The 21339-nt window shown below is 43.6% G+C and overlaps 7 protein-coding genes across 7 annotated transcripts; 4 read left to right on the top strand and 3 right to left on the bottom strand.

Annotated features, from left to right (window-relative positions):
* Positions 1-1249: 1249 nt before the first annotated feature.
* On the top strand, positions 1250-2239 carry Bfra_005129 (uncharacterized protein; the record flags this gene model as incomplete). Its single annotated transcript, XM_037335516.1, has 1 exon — positions 1250-2239. One exon carries the CDS (start codon positions 1250-1252, stop codon positions 2237-2239), a length of 990 nt encoding a protein of 329 aa, XP_037192611.1.
* A 221-nt stretch (positions 2240-2460) lies between these two features.
* Bfra_005128 (uncharacterized protein) lies at positions 2461-2975 on the top strand (the record flags this gene model as incomplete). Its single annotated transcript, XM_037335515.1, has 3 exons — positions 2461-2488; positions 2607-2637; positions 2813-2975. 3 exons carry the CDS (start codon positions 2461-2463, stop codon positions 2973-2975), a joined length of 222 nt encoding a protein of 73 aa, XP_037192610.1.
* Positions 2976-5510: 2535 nt separating this feature from the next.
* Bfra_005127 (putative beta-glucosidase 1 precursor protein) lies at positions 5511-8629 on the top strand (the record flags this gene model as incomplete). Its single annotated transcript, XM_037335514.1, has 5 exons — positions 5511-5606; positions 5772-6046; positions 6099-6283; positions 6340-6542; positions 6635-8629. The coding sequence occupies 5 exons, from the start codon at positions 5511-5513 to the stop codon at positions 8627-8629; spliced, it is 2754 nt and encodes a 917-aa protein (XP_037192609.1).
* Positions 8630-10920: 2291 nt separating this feature from the next.
* Bfra_005126 (uncharacterized protein) lies at positions 10921-11835 on the bottom strand (the record flags this gene model as incomplete). Its single annotated transcript, XM_037335513.1, has 1 exon — positions 10921-11835. One exon carries the CDS (start codon positions 11833-11835, stop codon positions 10921-10923), a length of 915 nt encoding a protein of 304 aa, XP_037192608.1.
* Positions 11836-16226: 4391 nt separating this feature from the next.
* Bfra_005125 (uncharacterized protein) lies at positions 16227-16520 on the bottom strand (the record flags this gene model as incomplete). Its single annotated transcript, XM_037335512.1, has 2 exons — positions 16227-16351; positions 16391-16520. The coding sequence occupies 2 exons, from the start codon at positions 16518-16520 to the stop codon at positions 16227-16229; spliced, it is 255 nt and encodes an 84-aa protein (XP_037192607.1).
* Positions 16521-16718: 198 nt separating this feature from the next.
* Bfra_005124 (uncharacterized protein) lies at positions 16719-16959 on the bottom strand (the record flags this gene model as incomplete). Its single annotated transcript, XM_037335511.1, has 2 exons — positions 16719-16786; positions 16848-16959. Coding segments are annotated over 2 exons (180 nt in total), but the record flags the coding sequence as incomplete, so codon positions are not given.
* Positions 16960-17549: 590 nt separating this feature from the next.
* Positions 17550-18852, top strand: Bfra_005123 (uncharacterized protein; the record flags this gene model as incomplete). The annotated part of the gene is made up of 2 exons (XM_037335510.1): positions 17550-18580; positions 18654-18852. The coding sequence occupies 2 exons, from the start codon at positions 17550-17552 to the stop codon at positions 18850-18852; spliced, it is 1230 nt and encodes a 409-aa protein (XP_037192605.1).
* Between the last annotated feature and the right edge of the window lie 2487 nt (positions 18853-21339).

The following is a 21339-nucleotide window of genomic DNA, read 5'->3' as shown; positions in this document are numbered from 1 at the left end:
TACAGGAGGGAGATAAATTCGTGGAATCTCCAACCCTCTTTTGCGTATGGGCTCGGAGGAGGAACAAAAAGCAAGGAGAGAGAAGCAAAATAGGGAGAGAGAGAGAGAGAGAGAGAGAGAGAAGTGTATGCGATACATTAAATATAACACGTAGACCGCGTGATCATCTCAAACTATTCGCGAAAAATTAAGTAAGTAAAGAAATTTTCCATTCCTCTAGCGAGTATTGAATATCTATCTGCCATCTACATAGTATCATTTCTCAAGCCTAGTAAACCAACAGATCACAAGAAACACATCATCTTTGAGCATATGGAAAGAGAGAGTGTAAATCCAGATCAATCGTAATCGTAACCGTAATCGTAATCAAGCGGGAAAAGGTATCTTGGCTGCATGGCGGGGGGTTTATGTATTCCATTCTCATCTATTTTCTTTTATTCTATAAAGTTGGAATTCCAAGTTTCAAGTTCCAAGTTTGAGATTGGAGATGGGAAACTAGGAGGAAGACCTGCATTACATTGCATTGGAATACGATTAACCCAAAAAAGAGTTCTCAATTCTGATATGTGTGGAAGCGGGATGGATGAATGAATGAATGAATGGATAATATATAGACATACTCTATTCAATGATTATATGGTAGTCTCCGAATCTGCTAATCTTGTATTCATCTCTTCATCATTCAGCCAGCCAGTATAACTTTCAATTTCTCGCTCATTTCGTTTGGATAATGTCATAAAATCTCTGGGTTCTTTACCTCGTATTTAGATTCGGATTCGGATTCAGAGCTCCAGAGTCTAAAGCTACATTGAGGAATTTTCCCACTACGGAGTGAAGAAGCGAAAAGCAAAAAAGAGAGCGAGGTTAGTAAAGGAAGTAGAAGGAAAAAGGAAGACTTGGAAGAATAGACATATATCAATACTCTTCTTACCGTGGATGAAAGTAATTATTGTATAGAGATCAATACTAAAAATGTCTAACACTACAGACATCCAAGAGCAATAATAGAATTGTACTTGCTCAATGTATATTCTGTGATATTTTTGATAAAACGTTCATCGATCTTTCCCGAAGCGGAACACTGATGGATGTGTAAGTGTGAAAAATATCGATACTCCCCTCATTTCTTTTCCAACATCAGATATTTAATCCATACTCACCCATTATTGCAAAAGACGTAGTTACAGATCTATTATCGATTTGTTATCTTTCTACCTGTTCTCCTAACTCGTGCATCTCTTGCTGGAAAATGAATCCATTATCACCAGCGAAATCAGGAAAAGCTATGTCGAGGCATTCATCAAGCGAAGCGGATGATTCGCAACCTCTCAGCCTCGTATATTCCCTCGCACTATCGTTCCGCGAAGATAATTTGCCGAATTCTAATGATTCCGAAGGGCATGATGGAGATGACGAAGACACAGGAACAATGAGAGCGTATGTGAAGAAGCAAGATATACCTGGAGCGCAGATGAAAGAGAAGGTACGGAAGGATTTAAAAAGAAAAAAGGAATTAGAAGAAATGGTAGAAGACCGTTTGGACTCAAATGATACCATGGTAGAGAACGGATCAGCAGAGAACCAAGAACCTCTGAATCAAAATTCCCCAAATCGAGCCAGTGGTGATCGCGCGGAGCAGTATCAGGTGACTCACGATGGAGTGGCAGTGAAAGCAGACAGACGGCGGAGTGGCGTGGTAGATGGGAGATCAATACTTACCTCATCGCTCAATGAAGCCAATCTTAATAGGGCAATGATTGAACCAGTAGATGATCAGGTACTTCTAGAGCAAATGAAGGGAGGGCGCGGAGACCATTCTTCAATATCAGATGGGAGAAAAGTAGAAGGAAGGAATGGCTTTGAGACCGCTAAAATTGTCTCAGAAACGGGCGAATATGATGTAGCCTCGAACTCGGCCTCTTCAAGGGAAGAACTTGAATACACTCCGAGATCCGCGCCAATAACAATCCCAAAACCGGCACATTTTCCATGGCGAGTTCCTCGATCAATTCTACACCATGATGATGTGGAACCGGTAAGAGCAAGGCATGGATGGGGCCAAGCCAAGTCACGCACTGATAGAATAAGTCCAGAGCAACCATCACGGGTTGATGCTTCGTCGTTTGGTCATGAGTTGGAGCCAAAACCAACTCCGCGTATTATGACTGAAGGACTTAGAGCGACAAAGGTATTGTATGAGAAGCTGGAAGATATATCTTCGAAACGGAAGAAGACTTAGAGAGGTATAAAAAGCTCATGGATGGGACGGAGGGTGGTATAGAGAAGAATTGATAGAGGGAGGCGAGAATACTTTGAAAAGTGTAAAGCAAGCGAAATGAATACATTTGCGATATAGATAATGCCAGCGAAACATTGATAGACTTTTAGCTCTATGATAATGTAATTACTACTCGCAGAGTTCAATGTGAGCCCTTGAAATGAGTATTCAATTCTACCCGGATGTCTGTGTCGCCCTCAAACATTGAAAGTATGTGAGTGTTGGATTGTAATTCAGAATATTAGAAATCATGATCATACATCTCCCGAGGCTCGTTTAATGTTTGAATTGGCACATCATCTCCGATAATCGCATATCCCTGACCTAGTCAAGGGATTGGAGAAGAATAAGATGGTGAAGTAGAAGACGTCCTGCAAAGCTCGACTGCTAACTCTCAGTGATAAACCAAGTACAGTACACTACTAAGTATGCTCCAAGATCCGAAGATTCCGGATTGAACAATAAGATTTCTCATATTCACAACCCTCATGATCAAAATGGTCACCGCCACTGAACAGTAAGCCCTCTCTCGAGATTCATCGTGAGCATCATCGGAATAACCGGGAGTATCTTCTTCCACGCTACATACCCGAATCGCTTGATTGCGTTGTCCGTGGAATGGGAGAATGCAAGTAACGATCGAATACTGGGTTGCCATGTATTAATCTTAATCTGTATGCAGATACCATTGCAATAAGAGTCGGGCCCCGTTGTACGTGTGCGCCAATTCCGAAGATTAGCCATATTCCCACGGGGAGCGGGGGAGAAAGTCTGAAGGTTCCCAGTTTATTGGTAAAGAATACTACTGTTGATTGTTCGGAGAGCCTTCTTATTCGAGAACTCCGACGCTTGCCATGGCCCATGGGGAAAAATGATGGGGAAGAGGAGAAGAGGAGAATGTGATTTCACAGTAATCGGTCCGATGAGATATATAGTGGTATAATTTGATAAATTGGTAAGGATAGGAAGTAGCGTGGAGTCCAGGGGAGTGTGAACGGCGGGGTCGGGTATCGGTGTAGATGGTTACGAGGCTTCCGAACCTATACTACTACGTAGGGACTTTCTAGTGTTATTAGTGTCTGACACACGGCTCGATCCATGATTTTGTGGCTGGACAGGTTCGGGGAAAGCTTGGGAAGCTTGGAAAGCTTGGCTAGAGATGGGATGGCGAAGAAAGAGAAAGAAAACGATAGGAAGGCGGGGCGGAAATGTCGTTCCTAGACTCTTAGTGGACATCTGAGATATTGCCGATCGAAAGTGCCATTCTTGGACGGTGTTGGTAGCAGCTTAGTACAACTTTTGCGAGTGAGTTGTTTGTCTTGCGGAGGATTTTGGTTGATGAAAATGGGGGTGAACCGATGATCAACCGCAGATTCTAGAACTTCTTCAAGTGCCCTGTTGATCTGACTGGGTCTCCGTCCGAAATCGTGATGTTATGATGGTGGTGACGATGGTGGTGATGATGGTGGTGATGATGGGGATGATGATGTCCATGATGAATAGAAATTCCCATCATGTCGAATTGCCTTGTCTATTCCCACCCAACAGACTCACCCAGCGATCTCCCTTGGATCAGACATGATGCCATCCTTTCTATTATTCAATCAATCATTCATTCATTCATTCATTCATTCATTCATTTCAATCCTAAACACGACGGAGCCACCTCGTGAAGGTAAAAAGTCTTTCTCTTCCCAGGACAACAAGGAGACGAAAAAAAAAAGAAAAATCGAAAGTCAATTTGCATTCAGAAGTGGAGTATTCATGATTCGATCATCACTTGACTGGCAAATAAATCCACGTACGGTACCAAGCATGTGTCGAATCAATTCCCCGCCTTTTCCCCCAAGTTCCGAGGAACATCCGACGGTGGGTCTATGGGTGTGTGTGGGTGTGTGTGTGTGGATATGTGGGTCCGCGCGGGTCACCACATTTTATGAAGTTTGTGGGGTTTGCGGAGGTCAACATGCATGGCGAGGTAGGTACAGCTGCAGTATTAACGATTGAATTGATGTTGGTGAAGATGGGAAAGATGGGAAAGATGGGGAAGATTGAATATAACTTGATGGAGTCTGATCTATGCGATGGTGTATGACTTTTGACATGAGACGCATGGATAGGGAAAAGAGACTTTTAGAGCGAGAACGAGAGTGTGCGAGAGAGACATGATGTGATTGATGATAAAGACATCCAAGCGATCAATGTCTGAGAGTTCACCGTTTGTTCCGATCTCTACTATGGGCGGATAGAAATTGCCGGGTAAGCTAAGCTCTTGGAAGTGCAGTCTTTGCCAATTAATCTCTGAGAATCCTTCATCCATGCTTGTCATATTATCATCATCGTTGATGCATGTCAGCTTGGAAATGACGTTTGTTCGTTCGTTTGTTTGTCTGTTTCCGTATTCTTCGCCGTTGTATTTTGGTAACAACAACACGAATAATCGAGATGTGATGCTATGAAAGAGTCCAAATGGGATTGACAGTCTCAGAAGATCTAAAAGCGTCTGACGGCGAGATGTAACTTTGGCCATAAGCTTCCATACCAGACGCGATACGACTGATAGAATTTTATATGATATACACACTCGCATACTAGGTACTAGGTAGGTAATAAGCTCGTACATATTGGCCCAACATGTCACTCTAAATATTCACCTACTCAGGAACTCTATTCCCATGAAGATCTTTCGCCTCTTTCATCCAACTAATACCATTTGGAGAGCAAAACTTCATGCACGTCGTCTGATAGTCTACGATAGTTCTATGATAGTCTGCCACTCGAGCCACGGTGGTGATAAGTTCGACGAGGGAGCTAACTTTTTAAACTTCGCTTTGCCGATATACTGGGGAAGCTCAATATTTCTTTGGCAAGATCTACCTACCGACGGAGCAAACTAGCTATTCACACTTATCGATATGTACCTAGCATGTATGATCTCGTACGCACTCCGTACGTATGAGACCCCATTTTTGAATCATCAATCAATCATTGATGGGTCTCAAGATCCAAGAGAAGATGCGAACATGTAGACTCCACCGACACACATACCTACCACTGCCAACCTTATTAGCTACCCTTGGGATATAAAGTATCTCGCCATCCCACCATCTTTCTCTCTCTTCCGAGATCAGTACAATCAATCATCTCAATTCATTTGAGTCTGTACCTACTCACTCAATTACTTTTAATTTAATCCAATCGCCATTCAATTGGTGGTGGCTCTTTCCTCAAAATGAGATATTCACTCGTGGTTGCTGGGTTACTGGCCGCAGCCTCTCCCAGTCAACAAGAAAGTACTTTGCATCGCGGTACCAAACAATCCCGTCAAGTTTGTACTCCCACTCCCTTTACCCGTCTATCTGCCCTTTCTTCCACAACCCAGATTTCTCTCAATGCAAGGAATACCAAACCACTCGTTCTTTTGGATTCCCGCTCTTCATGATTACAATCATTTTATAATTTACAACCACATCATCACCACTTCACCATGAAGACTTTATTAGATCTCGTTCTTGTTCTGTCGGGTATCATCACAGGAGATCGAAAATTGCTAACTCTTGGTACACAGTCGTCAAATTCGACATATCCCGGTGCCGTCGATCCTGCCACTGACTCCGGTGCTGTATTCGGTCAAACCAGTGACCCATTTTATCCTTCACCATGGATGAACCCAAATACCGGCGGGTGGGAGGATGCTTATGTGAAGGCTAAGGACTTTGTTTCCCAGCTCACATTGCTGGAAAAGGTTAATTTGACTACTGGTGTTGGGTAAGTTTTGTCGCCGTTTACATTGGTGAATTTATAACTGATGATCATTTAGATGGGAAGGTGAACAATGTGTTGGTCAAGCAGGATCAGTTCCTCGTCTCGGTCTCCGATCGATGTGTATGCAAGATTCTCCAGTTGGTGTTCGTGATACCGATTTTAATTCGGTATTCTCGAGTGGTCAATCGGTTGCAGCTACTTTTGATCGTGGTTTGATGTATGCTCGAGGCTATGCCATGGGTAAGTTTTAATTTGCCCCGATTGGTTCCTACATCTCTGACCAATCAATTTTATAGGCCAGGAACATAAAGCAAAGGGTGTAACTGTGCAACTCGGACCAGTTGCTGGTCCTCTTGGTCGTGCTCCACAAGGTGGACGTAACTGGGAAGGATTCAGTCCAGATCCTGTCTTGACAGGTATCGGAATTGCTGAAACCATTAAAGGTATTCAAGACGCTGGTATCATTGCTTGTGCTAAGCATTTCATCGGTAACGAACAGGTATGTACTCTTTTAATTCCAAGTATCAGTATACAGGATGCTTTTAGTTCCCCCACAATCCATCACTACTTCGATAACTTACAAACATTCAGGAACATTTCCGTCAGTCTGGTGAATCACAAGGCTTCGGCTTCAACATCACTGAATCCAGTTCATCCAACATTGACGATGTAACCATGCACGAGACGTACCTTTGGCCATTCGCAGACGCAGTTCGCGCTGGTGTTGGTTCTATCATGTGTTCTTACAATCAAGTCAACAACTCCTATGCTTGTCAAAACTCCAAGATGCTCAACAACTTGCTAAAGGATGAGCTCGGATTCCAAGGTTTCGTCATGACTGATTGGCAAGCTCAACACACCGGAGCAGCTTCCGCTGTAGCTGGACTGGACATGACCATGCCTGGTGATACCCTCTTCGGCAGTGGAGAAAGTTTCTGGGGAACCAACCTCACATTAGCAGTGATCAACGGAACCGTTCCAGAATGGAGAATTGACGACATGGCAATGAGAATTATGGCTGCTTACTTCAAGGTTGGCTTAACACTTGACGAGCCAGAAATTAACTTCTCTTCATGGACTCTCGATACATACGGACCACTCCACTACGCAGCTGGAAAGGATGTTCAACAAATCAACTGGCACGTCGATGTTAGAGGAGACCATGCAAAGTTGATCAGAGATATTGGAGCTCGATCAACAGTCCTCTTGAAGAACACCAACAACGCACTTCCTCTTTCCAAGCCCAAATTCCTTGCTGTCATTGGAGAGGATGCTGGTCCAAACCCCTACGGACCTAACGGATGCTCTGACAGAGGTTGTGATAACGGTACTCTTGGCATGGCTTGGGGTTCGGGTTCCGCCAATTTCCCTTACCTTGTCACCCCAGACACTGCTCTTCAAAACCAAGCCGTTGCTGATGGCACTGTTTACCAGAGCATCCTGGATAACTATGCAACAGCTCAAATTGAAGCACTCGTCAGTCAAGAAGTCACCGCCATTGTTTTCGTCAACGCCAACTCCGGAGAAGGATATATCAGTGTTGATGGAAACATTGGTGATCGCAACAACCTTACTCTTTGGAACTCTGGTGATGCATTGATTCAAAACGTCTCTGCTCTTTGCAACAACACTATCGTCGTTATCCACTCCACCGGACCTACTTTGGTTGGTGATTGGTATGACAACGAGAACATTACTGCAATCTTGTGGGCTGGTGCACCAGGACAAGAAAGTGGAAACAGTATCACTGATGTTCTATACGGAAAGGTTAACCCTGCTGCCCGTACACCATTCACATGGGGACCAACCAGAGAAAGTTATGGTACCGATATTCTCTACGAGCCAAACAACGGCGAGGCTGCACCACAACTCGACTTCACCGAAGGAAACTTCATTGATTATCGTGCTTTTGATGCTCAAGGCATCGAACCAATCTATGAGTTTGGTTTTGGTCTCTCATATACCACATTCAACTACTCTGGCCTTACTGTTACCAAGAATGCCAATGCAAGCAGCACCTATACTCCATCATCTGGATTGACTCAAGCTGCTCCATCTCTCGGAAACTTCTCTACAGACCTCAATGATTACATCTTCCCCAACGGTTCATTCCCATATGTCTATCAATACATTTATCCATACCTCAACACCAGCGATGCCGCCGCCGCATCTGCGGACCCAAAGTATGGCCAAAATGCCTCCGAATTCCTCCCACCAAAGGCACTTGATGGATCTGCGCAACCTATCCTCGCAGCAGGCGGTGCACCAGGAGGAAACCCAGCACTTTACGATGTTCTCTACACTGTTACCGCACAAATCCAAAACTCTGGTGGGGTCGATGGTGAAGAAGTTCCCCAACTTTACGTCAAACTCGGTGGACCCAATGATCCTCTCATCGTATTGAGAGGGTTCGAAAGAATTTCCATCCCTGCAGGAAACACTACTACTTTCACTGCTGAATTGACCAGAAGAGACTTGAGCAACTGGGATACAGTCGCACAAAACTGGTTCATTAGTAACTACACCAAGACAGTTTATGTTGGTTCCAGTTCCAGAAACTTACCATTGAGTCAAGATTTGGCTTAAGAGGGGGGTGAATGAATAGGATGGAATGGAGTGGGTCATGATGAACCAGACTTAATACATAATGACGGGGTGTGGGAAACGAATGGCAGGATGGCCTTTTGGGTATGGCTACGTACATATTTTATGAAGTTACGAAATGAAACATATGATATAGATACTTGTTTTGAGATGGCTCAGTGATTTTACGAAAGTGATGATGGAAATTGTGCATTGATGATGAAATTGAATATAGCTAGCTAGGAAGTGGTTGGCTTTTGGTATAGATGGATGTAGAGAATCGAGTCGTGTTATCTGCATGACAGATAGGATACTGGTAGGTGAATTGAAACGAAATTCGTAAATGTATATGCAAATCCACATGCGAACTTGTTGAGGATTTTTTGGGCAAAATGCGAGAAGAAAAAGGTAGGTGCTTGGTAGGTAGGTAAATTTGAGATGTGGATTGTGAATCTTGTTAGTGCTTTTGTTTTCTTGTTTTCGGGGAAGAAAAGGGGGAGCAAGGGGAGTGGGGGAATGTAAGTGAGTATGAGTATGAGTAGGGAATTTGGATATTTTGAGATTCTGGGATTGGTTGATGAGGAGATTGTGAGATTCTGAGATTCTGAGATTGTGAGATTGTGAGATTCTGAAATTGGTTGATGAGGAGATGGATGTTTTCTTGAGTGGGTGGAAGGATGAGAGAGAGGGATTGGAGATTAGGGAAATGATGAAGAGAGGTTTGTTATGTTTGCATTGTGCTGGAGTAGAGAGGGAGTTAGAGAGGGGGATTTTTAGGAATCTGGAAGAGGCCAAGAGGGAGATTTGGTCAGGAGTGGAGATGTAGAATTAGTGGGATAATCTGATGATTGGAGGTTTGGTATGAAGAGTTTAGAGTAAAGCATTTGTGGGAAAGAGAGACGGAGAGAAGCTACAACAGGAATAATGACCGGTGATCGAGTTCTCCTCGGAAGTGAGGAATCAGAGCTAGACATCATACTGCATGAAGCTCCTAGCATGAGAATGAGAGTACAACTCCATACCCAATATACAAATACACAGTCACAATCAAACCCCGTACTTTTCATCCCGAGGAATCGTATAGATGTTCCCTCCTCAGCAAGAATCTATGAGGAAAGAAGGTTTTCTGATACAGCGATACCCAGATCTTACGAATGAAGATTTCACAATCTCTGGATTAATCTCGTTTCTTGTTTTTTTTTGTTTTGCCGCGGTCGAGAGTCTAGAGTCTGTGGATTTGTTGTGGGAATGAAATAGAAATAGAAGGGATATGGAGATTTCGTGGTTGGATTTATCAGCGTGAGAGAGTGAGAGAGTATATCCCAGTTACCTCGAGTGCGAAATCCGTTGAGTACCCCCAAGCAACTCGCATACCTATTCTCCGAATACTCAACGTCTGACCGAGGCGATATTGTATCATACATCAGAACCGATACCAATTAATTCAATATCCAAATCCACATCTCCATCTCTATGCATCTGCCCTCAGTCTTCACCACACCTCTGCAAAAGTCTTTGAGAATCCCCACCCCCGTTCCCCCCGAATAGAACAATCAACATAGAAGATTTGGGATTAATCGTCGTGATCTGATGAAAATCAAGAGGTTTGTTGATAGGTACTATTAGGCATTGGGTATGTTTATTGGTTGTTGTTTATACTGATATCTGTAAGCTGAGGATTTACTATTGAATGATTAATCTTGATGATACTGCGGCATCTTCGTGGATTCATGGATATGAGATGTCGCATTGATTGACATTTCGTATGCATATGTACAATGAAGTAAAACGAAGGAGAGATTTTAATCATTCGATGAAAAGACAGTCTGATATTAGATTACATCTTGTTAAGATTATCAATACTGGATATGCACTCTTTAGCTCGATGTATATATATCACCCACGCTCAAGTAAGCATGCGTATCCTTTCGTGTTTTTTCAACGGTGAATAATTAGAATTAAAACTACACAAGAAGAAGAAGAAGAAGAAGAAGAAGAAGAAGTAATCTGCAAGTTCACAAAACAAAGGTTCAATAAAACCACGAGAAACAAAAACCTATCCGCAACATACACTCCAAGATTCCTACACTCACTCGCTAAAACCTGTCCGTTCCGACTCCCATTGTAGTCTTAACTCTATCCCCCTATTCCCACTCTATCAATGAACAATGTTTCTTCCGACTCCGATGCTAAAGTGATGCCTTCCAGGCGCGTACAAATATAAATCATAATCAAGCATGTCAACTCTGGCTTGCATCTAACTCCATCTCAAGACGACTCCTTAATCTTCATCTTCATGAACTCGGATCTTTGGATGTCTGATTAGCGACATCGGTATTTGGCGAGTCACCCACTGCATTACTGCTAGAAGCCTCCTCGACACCATCATTGCTAATAGTGCCCCTTTCCGTGGTCAAATCACCATAACTAGGTAATTCATCCAATCCACCACTACTCAAGCATCTCGCCGCTCCTCCAGTAGCAAGCTGAATTGTAACACCATGCGTCGTCGAATCCCCATAACTCGGCAACTGATCTTCACTTGCATTTCCAGCGAGCCCCTCCCCACGAGCTCTCGTTTCACTAGGCCCAGCCACATTACTTGAGCTTCCTACCACTTCCCTATTTTCCTCTCTCTCACTCCATAGCATTCTCTTCTTCCTCGATATTTTATCTAACTCCAAAGAAAAGAAACCTATCGCGCGTGTATTATCTACGCGTCTCGCAACCTCAATCTGTTCTTTGAGATCTTTTTCTTCCCGTTCTAATCGACAATACCTCTTCCATTCCTCAAACCAAAAACACAAGAGTGCAACGACCAATTTCTGACCACTGATCGAAAGGCTGGTAGAAGCAAGCTGATGTGGGAAGTTCTTGGTAATCGCGGCCGTTTTGACCGGAGGCTCATCTTCCATGCTATGTCTCGGGGCCAACATCCCAGGTTCAAGAGCAGTAGGTGCTTCTAATATGATGCCGTGTTTGATAAGAGCTTTCTGGATCTTCACACTGGAACTTTCCATATCGACAATGTCGGTTACCATAAAAGCTCGCTCGCCGAGATACATGGGATACGGAAGACGTCGTTGATATTTGATGAGAGCATCGGCTTGAGCGGGAGTGAGAGAGACATCGGTGAAGGGGTGAGCTTCGGAGAAGACATTGCCGACGGCATTGAGGAAGGCTCCGGAGAGTCTACGGACGCGTTCCATGATCGCTGATGGCCTTTGTATCACCACACTATTGTAAAAAATTCTAGTGGCTGATTGGATGATACTTGGTATGATAAGATGAGATGAGATGAATGCCCTTGTTCCGCATATGATATTGATACTGGGATGATTTGAGTCTGATCATGGAAGGTGCTCACGAACAAAAAGGTAAGTTATTCACGAATGAGGGGTGGTAATTTGCGCACATGTTTCGTACCCACTGCATCTCCATTCACCGTTCCACGCAGATAAAAGAATCAATATTATTGGTTCAAAAGAGCAAGACGGACTGAAGAAGAAGAATAAGGCTACCCAAGCATCCAAGGATTTCTTATCAAAGTAGCATTACCAAAAAGATAAAGATAAAAATAATGTAACCCCGCTTTCAACCGATGGCGAAGCTGACATACCGATTCCACATTGAGAAATCAAGCACGAGACGCTGAAGGCTGGCTGCAGCAAGGGTTTCAGCTGAAGTTTGGGTCACGAAATGATCACTTGAACATTTCATCTCGTGACTATTTGGGCAAACAATTAGATATGCACATATCGTTACTCGGGTCTTGGAACTGGGGACGTCGTCGTCAATATTGTTGGGAGGCGTATTGTAGGATCAAATTCGCAAACTTGCGAAGGAAGATAAATCCCTCCCCACACTTAGCCAATACGAGGTACAACACAGTATGACAAGTGCATACCCAGATATCAAGATACGGTACCATCCTTTGAAGCGTCGTCAACCTCAACAACTATCGTGGCGATATTCATCAAGCAATGATACCTATCCATACAAAAAACCCGAGGCAAGCATACTTAATTACCGGTAATGAAAAATTGATAAACAATTTATTAACAATTTATTATTTTCGAGAATGATTCGAGAACGACAAACCAAAAGTATTGACGTGGTGTTGCACTGCCACAACGGCTTATGTCGAGCATCGTTCAACCTGTCGTCCGTGATGAAAATTGTCTGTTCCCGACTCGCGATTACGAACGGCTTTATGCGCATTGCCCTCAACTAAAATGTTCGCCCCTCTCGCTGGCAATGTCTGTCTAGGAAATAGAGAAACATTGCAGATATTCCGCCTTGTGTTCAGCTGATCCAGGATACCTACTTATGCCACGTTGATCGCGTTAAACTCATACCTCTCCTCGTACAGGCATTTTTGGTCTATCGGGGTCTATCGGGGGCATATTCGTAGTGATCTACTGACTAAGATACTGAGTGCATTTGGGATCTTGATTCTTGATCTGATAATCGCATCGACATTGTGGTCATCAATATGGCTGTGTTACATTTAGAAACATATTTAGAAGCCTGATACGGCCAGGGATTTCTGATGGATATCTATTGATGAGGCTAACAACCGGGGCCGTCACATTTATGCCATGAAATCCCAAACAAACAGATGCCCTACGTGCGATTTGTGTGGAAACGGCAGTTCTAGATATTCAAAACCTCGGATGATATGAGAGATCTCATGTGGATAAAGCGTGGCGAGAGAAAAAAAGAACAGGGCACGGCGCCAAATGGCAACGGCGATCCGAATAAAATATCTTCTGGACGAATCCGCAACGTGCTTTTCCGAATACCAGAAAATGGAAAGCCGATGTCATGCGTCACACTGCGTTTGTACCCTCTTTCCCATACCATAAAGTACAAGTATCTAAGCGCGCATGTAGAGTCACCTGTTGATGTTACCCTTACCTGATGCTATTCCTTGTTACGTATCGTGAGCTCTCTCGGGCATCAAGGTAGACATTGACCTCTTTAAAAGCGCTTCGATGCGGCCAAGGACAGATGATGAATGCATGTAATAGGTTGGAAAACTGGGAATATTGCTCACCGTAAGATACAGTACTCAATTGCGGGAAGGGTTTCAGCAAAGTTTGTGTCCTTGTGATCATGTCCTCCATAGATTCTCCGCCATCGAGATATCTTCCGATGGTGAAATCGAATTGAAGTCACGAGAATGGAGGATTTTGACATTTGATCTCGTGAATTAGTATTGATAGCGTTACGGCGTTACCTACCTATTGATCGATGATGTATACCTAGTCGGCTTGTGATGGATCCAAGGCTCGATGATTCATGAATCAATTGGTGTACGGTGTCGAGACGGTTGAGATTGTACCGTAGTGCAAGTTCTGGGATATCTCTGAGTCGTGCCTACCCACGACGGCAAGTTCATTAATGCCGGATGCAAGGCCCTAAGCCCGCAAGAGTTAGGCAAACTTTAGTTTATAATGGCTAAGTAATATAGGTAGATGCTAGATAGCCCTGCTCGGGCATGCCCGTTGACTATCACTCAAAAGCAGCGAGAAGGAGGGGAGACAGTTAAACAGCTCTCGTGGCGGTGCAAACCCATCTTTTTTATACATCATAAATCATTTTTAATAAAAAATAAGCTGTAAACAGATTTTATTACCAATTCGGCAGTCTATTTACCCTTTTGCCTACCTACCTACCAAGTATGATGTCTAATTATAGAAATACCAGCCCAAATGTTCGGAAAAAGCATGTGGAAAAAAATGCAGACTGTTCCATTGTAACGTCGCCACACTTCGTTACATCCTATCGTATAGCTTAAAACGCGTACACCGAGATTTGCTCAATGACTGTGCTTCTCTAGAGGTTCATGCTGTGAGGGTCATTGCCAGTATAGACCCTGAATTTGCATCGCAGGAACCTGTTCCTATGCATATCTACACCTCCACCATGATGTGCTCCCTATACCTGTGCGTGGAGGAATGATGACCTTCAACGAATACTTTGATTTATTATTACTTCCCCGAGAGCGATATCGTTGTAAGTGCATGACTGGTGGAACGGCAAGTTTACACGATTTTGGTTGGCAGGATTGCACCGGCTCGAAAGTTGGTTTGTGCGAATCAGAGCCCAGAAACGAGCTTTTGACAGCGACGCTACTTTGAGCAACTGGGATGGGCTTTTGTGATAAATGCCATCTACAGGCTCAGATTCATCGACGACGACTCAGTCTAGTAGAAAAATGTCAGAGTTTTTACCATCCACAGTCCACCTCTAAGAAATGTTTCGTCCGTCGTACCCCGGAAGAGTGGTGTCGCTCGCTGCTTAATTTGTTTGACTTTGTACATGGCCATGGCTCGCACGAAGAGGAAAACATGTCAAGACTCAGGAGAGTTCTGGAACTTCGAAATCCATTCATGCAGGAGATTCCAATTTTGGTGTATAACTGGGTAGATTATCGATGAAATAGGTCCAATATCCGGCCCTTCGTGCCTCCAGTCTCAGACTGGAAGATCCATAGTCGTCGTGAGGCTTCAGAGAGGTCTCTTAATCTCCAATACCTCTGTAGATTATGGAGATGTATGAGATTAGAACAAACTTTGTCTTGAACAGAATCACTGTGAAAACCTGTATGATGTTTCACATTGTTGACGCAACCTCACCATTATCAATTTTCTGCCTTTCTGTATGCGCTGAATATGCGTATGCATTGTGCTGTGCTGTACTGTGTGGAGGTGCAGGTTTGGGCTTGATGCAAGTCATCTTTTCATCGCCGGCCGAAGTTGAGGCCAGATGATATTGGCGATATGGTTAAATCTAGGAAAAATAAGGCCGACTGCATATTGCAACATGGGCCGATTAACTTAAGTAGGTAGTATCTGGGTGTAGTCGCAAAAGAGGAGTATCATAACGATCAAAGTGGTAAGGTAGCATTGAGAATTGAGAAGTCCGGTGAGTAAGAGCCGAGAGAAAGCCCAATTCATCCGCCCACAGTTATGATGCAGTGGGAGAGAGATCTCAAGCCCTTCGAGATTAGTTTTACTCCCCTTGACGCATCATAACACAAAACAATAGCCATATTCGTTTTTAGGGCAAGATGAAATTAAAGAGATGGCTATTGGGAAGGTTTGGGAAGGTTTGGGGAAGGTATCATCGTTGCAATCTCCGTGAATTGACTTTTCTTTTCTCATCATCGAAGTCATTGGTACGGAGTTCACCAGCCCAGCAATCAGTAATTATCTATGATGACTGATGGATGACTGAGATCACTGGATCTTACCCGATGAAGTATAGTTCCCACGGTTCCCATCATCTCATGGTTGATTATACTTTTCTGTGCCATGGTCAATGTCAATGTCAATTACCTAGTCAGCTAGTATGCCATATACCATGAGACGATATATTTTTCATATGTCAGAAACTCTATCGATTGCGATCAAAATGCAATCAAAATTTGACTTTGGAGAGCGGCATCCAAAACGGGACTACGGAGACTAAATACACACAAATACGATGGGATCTTCAAGGACATATCTCTTCTTCTGATTACCGATTATTTCCATTCCAATGTATTGCATTGTTACACCCTCGGCGGAATCAAGATGATGATACTAATTCATCACATCGTATTTTCGTCGCCTTTCTCCGGAGCTTCGTGGGCTGTGGTACGGCCGTGCATGTATGATATTCCTCTACCACGACCAAGGTAGGCATAGGCAGAGGTGGTAGATGTACATCGTAGAGCTACAGGAGAATATGAGATGGTCAATGGGCATTAGTGACCAAATAGAATCTGCTCCACGATACCGGGAAGTTCTCTGAGAAAAAAATGCAAGATTTTTACGGAGTACATTAAACTTTCAGCTGCAATGGTGACTGAAAGTGGATAAGTGGAAAACTCATTATCAGTCATCTTTTGATCACTTTTTATTGGCAAAATGTCCAGGGCTTGGGCTTAACAGGACAGGGCTTCATTACGGTGCAGCGTGCACTGTGCACTGTGCAGGTGGCCATTAGCTGTTCTTCGTTTTCTTTGCTCACAAAATAAAAATACCAGGGACCCTATTCAGTGGTATGCAGGTCTAATGCTCTAATGCAGCACTGCCCCCAGCTACTGCTTCACTGCTTTACTGCTTTTTGCTGCATCTGTCTGTCTGTCTGCTGCATCTGCTGCATTCGCTGCATTACTGCCACTATTGTTAGCACCCCCCCCTTTCGAGTATCTTTTGTTTCCACCGACCCGTAATCTTTCGATCGTTGCGGACGAAATTCAACGAATGAGGTATTTCATCGGAACTTTTTTTCAAGATGTGATGTGAGTGGAGACGGGGGATGGAGGTGGCATTGGTGTAATCTACAATATACAAGACTACTCTCACCCTCCCTCCTCTGCTAGACTGCTACACTTGACCACTTCTAGTATCTACTCCTAGCCTCTTTTACCACACCACATCTTATCCAAACTGGATCAAGCCTTCGGATAGAAAGTGGCTACGTCTATAGTTAAACCTTACGGGCACTACCACTAAGGGAATTCAAGATTTTCCCATCTATTCATCATACCTCACCCTGACTACCAACCTACTTCACCCCTTCATCCCTACGAGACGATCCCGCCGCTTGACTAGTAGCTGATCGTTGACCTCTTATAACAACCCCACCATACCCTTCAACTCTTTTTTCTTACCCTTCCTTCTTCACGACCTCATTCGTCCGTACCTTTTTCGATATTTATTCAAGGCGCGCAAACTAGATCCCTTGTCTCGGGACCGCCAAAATATTTATCTTCATTTCATTTCAACACGCTGATTTTCCATTTCCCATATCTTCGTCACGTCAGGCTCTCGCATCTCTACATATCCCTGACCTATTGTCCTCGAATATCTATCCGTATCATCACTCCATATCCCGTCTCCCATACTTTGCGTCAAACTTTACTCCAATGCCTCCTCAATTACTACCTGCTTCGGCAGCTGCATTTGCTCCAAGAGCTTCATCCGTCAATGTTGTGTTAAGTTCAAAGGTTGAGCCATGGTTAACACAAACCTTAAAGCGTATAAATCGTATAAAGCGTCCTCTAAACAGTGTACCCCAGCACCAAAGATGCTTAACGGAAACACTATCTTCGTCAACAGCTATATGGACTCTTGGATCTTTGATGTTATCGAAAGCCCCGGAACAAAGACGCGAAGACTCAAACCCATTAGTTGAGGCCATGTTCAACTATCAACTCATTCACATTGAAGCTTATGTTGTTCATGTGGATATGGTATTAAGAAATGAGGTTGCCTACAAACTTACTCCAGATACGATAGAATCACTTATCGAGTTTCACAAGGATGTTCATTGCCTAGATATTGCAGCGAATACCTACAACTGGTCAGAGAAGGATCAACAAGTGAAGAAGATGCACGAAGACTTCATTCAAGCTATTAACAAGTTCGTCTACCGAACTCATGTCTCTGCATTAGAGGGACTGGAAGAAGATGGCGCTGGTGAATTGTTATGCGGTAAAAGTGATGAAGTCAAGAACAATATCATGGGCCTTTTCCTTCCTCTACTTCCCCCACCACCAAGGGTCGTCGATGTGGTTAGACCTGCTACATTATTGCCTAGCTCCCCAGCTGGCATGAATTGGTGGTCGCAACCCACGATACCAGTAACAACCGCAGCCCCTGTTGACCCATGGAGGATGGTTCCTTCAAGTCCAAGTACGACATCCTCCATGTCCTCTGCAGCCGACACTCAATCTTTATGGGCAAGTATGGGTTTGAATGAGATTCAACTGCCTTCCCCTACACCATCTTATAGCCAACCATTCACCACCGCCGGACTCTTCTACAGCGCACCACAAGTTAGTGCGCCGATTCCAGCACTTCCTCTACCAAGCATGTTAGCACAACAGCATTGCGGTATTGGTATGGGATATGGTGGATTTGGTGGCTTCGGAGGTGGATGGGACCGATATCAGGAGTACGCTACAACGATGTGACAACCAAGGCCTGGATCGTTAAACAACCCCCCTACTACCCGCTCCGGGGTTTAGGGCAGGCGACAGTATCACACATAATACCATGGCTCCAAGCCTCTGTACACGACAACAAACACTACATACATGGCATCGGCAAACTTCTTTAGCGGCATTTGATACCTCTGAGGGCACTTACGGCGTTTTTACATCTTCATTATCATCCTCATCTGCGATCGAGCGAACAAAAGATATCCTGGGAACAAATCATACTTAATAATCAGCAAGAACAACAATCTCCTTTCATTACAGATACATAATAGGATACCATTTTTTTCTATCTTTTTGATTTTTTTCATTTTATTTTATTTTAGCGCAGCGAGTTCGGATTTGCTTTTACACGACACTACACAACCGCAAGACCGGTTCAAACAATTTTCCTTTTCATCGCATATGGCAGGACCTAAAGGCGGGTTATTTTGAAGCATTTAGTGGCATGGTTCCAAGATTTTCATATCATAAAGAGAATACCTTATTAAAAGGATAACGCAGCAATGCAGGGCTTCACGGGCGCGTCTGGATACATTGATTTTTGTCTTTTTTTTTTTACCGTTTGAGATATTATCTTACGTTTGTTTTGGGGGAAGGAAACCGGCTTTTTCTACGTCCATTTCCTTTTTGTTTCTGTTTACGAATTTATGAATCATGGATGCTTATGAATTTTGCTTGGACAAAGATCAAGGCGTATGATTTATGGATTCACGAAAATAGAAATTGGGAACACAAAAAGACCATCTGCTGCGCAGATCGACACAACCAATGGACGAGATACTAGCCTTCCTCTACGCGGACAGCAATCAGCGGACAAATTGTTTAGATGAAATCATCAAACTGCAACCACTTCAACTCTCGCTAGTCGAGGTTGGCATTGGAAGCGAACAGCCTGGATCAAGTCATTCTATCAGAAGAGACGAATCCTTTCAGAAATACTCTCGATATCGGCTCACCATCTCGAATGCGGATCGATCAATACCTGCAAGCCGGGCGATTGAATCTTACATGTTGGGGGTGAGCTTGTTATTTGGGTGGATTTGTTTAAGGGTTTGGATGTTCTGTAGAAGAGGGAGTGAAGGGCAAATGGTAGATCATCACTACATCTCTCAAATACTATCCCATGCTGTTATACTTGATGTATAGCAATTTGAAGGTAGTGTTTGGAAGAAAGCTGAGAATTCTCTCTCGTCCTGCGGACAGAGTGAGATGGAGGTATCGATGCAGGTTTCTTTTTTTTCGGCACAGGGCAAGGGAACAAAGGGAATGGAATCTATCATACTGGCTATGTGGATTATGGGAGAACGGTGGTTACATGGCTAGTACATGGATTACTAAGTATGGAAAGAGAAGGAACAATACTGTGTGTAGGTAATCTTGGACTTGAACCTGATACCGAGAAAAAGACTGAAAATACAAATAAAATGAAAATCATGGAAATCTATTCAATCCTTTCCTGGCTTGTGATCTTTTGCTCTGTTGAGGTGAGGTGACTTCAGTATCACATGAATGTAGCATGTCACTCGCGAACTCAAAAACTCTTCACACGAACAAAACAATGTCAGCCACTATCAAATCCTTCTCCCATCCAGCCGGCCTTCAACCGAAAGGATTCTCCCCAATGCATCTGGATCCGTAATGAAACAGGGCTATACCCCGATTGGTCAGCATTACGAACATTGAAGCGATGCCCAAACCAATACCCGCTCTCGCCGCCAATCCCAGCCACATAAACGAGCGATTTTACTACTCATTTAGGAAATCCGAATCCGAGGGCTAGTGGGCTGAAAAGTAAAAAATTTGGCGGGAGCCGTGGTATCGTTAGATTACAGTAAGACGATATCGGCAGGTACGTTGTTGTATATTGATATGGGGTCCCCTCTTCCGTATCTGTGCGTCTAGAACCCATACCTTGTCGACAATGTATATAGAGATCTTCATATTACGGCGCTGAAGTTTTATTATGCGGTATGTGGTATGTGGTATGTTGTATGCAGGTAAAAGGAGCTTTTTGTACTCCCACTCGCAAATTGTAAAATTCGTTCCATGTCTCCGTGCTAGCATTGTTTACTACCTGCCTGTCGTGCTCCCCGAATTTCATTTCTGACATCTGTCATAATCCCAAGAGATGCAGAGGTACGGCGTAGTGAAGCTGTAATACCTGGAGAAACAGCATTGATTGATTGATTTAGTATATAATATTTACGTCGCCCTATCCGTGGACAAGCGCTTTTGCCGACGACTCAGGTCCTCATTTTCATTTTTGAGCTCTCACTTTGCGGCACAGCTGATCATCCTACTCACATTGGATTGTAAGCGCGGGTGTACTAACTTCGTTAGGTGTCAATACGAAGTAATCTGTCGGATATCATGGGATGAAATGATGTGATATTCTGTGTCTCCACCTACCCTACCAGAACAAACCCATACATTCTATTGCATCCCCCGAAACGTCTATTAGAGCAGCGAAAAAAAGCCACAGTCACCCAGAAAATGACCATTGAAGAAACCCATCTTGAAATCGTGCCACATCATTCCGTAACCTCGCAATCTAATCAAACATTATAAGCGCCCAGTCTATTAGCCAAGCTCCAATGATTCCTACCCAATCAAGCATAACGCACCCTCCAGAGACTTAAAAAAAGAAAAACCTAAAATCGAATACCACACTCCAGTAAATAACTTTTCATGAATCGTACTCAATCAAGACAAG

The sequence above is a fragment of the Botrytis fragariae genome, assembly GCF_013461495.1.
Source record: "Botrytis fragariae strain BVB16 chromosome Unknown tig00000054, whole genome shotgun sequence".
In the NCBI taxonomy this organism is placed as follows: Eukaryota; Fungi; Ascomycota; class Leotiomycetes; order Helotiales; family Sclerotiniaceae; genus Botrytis; species Botrytis fragariae.
The sequence above is the reverse complement of the archived record's forward strand: the minus strand, read 5'-3'. Positions and strand labels throughout refer to the sequence as shown.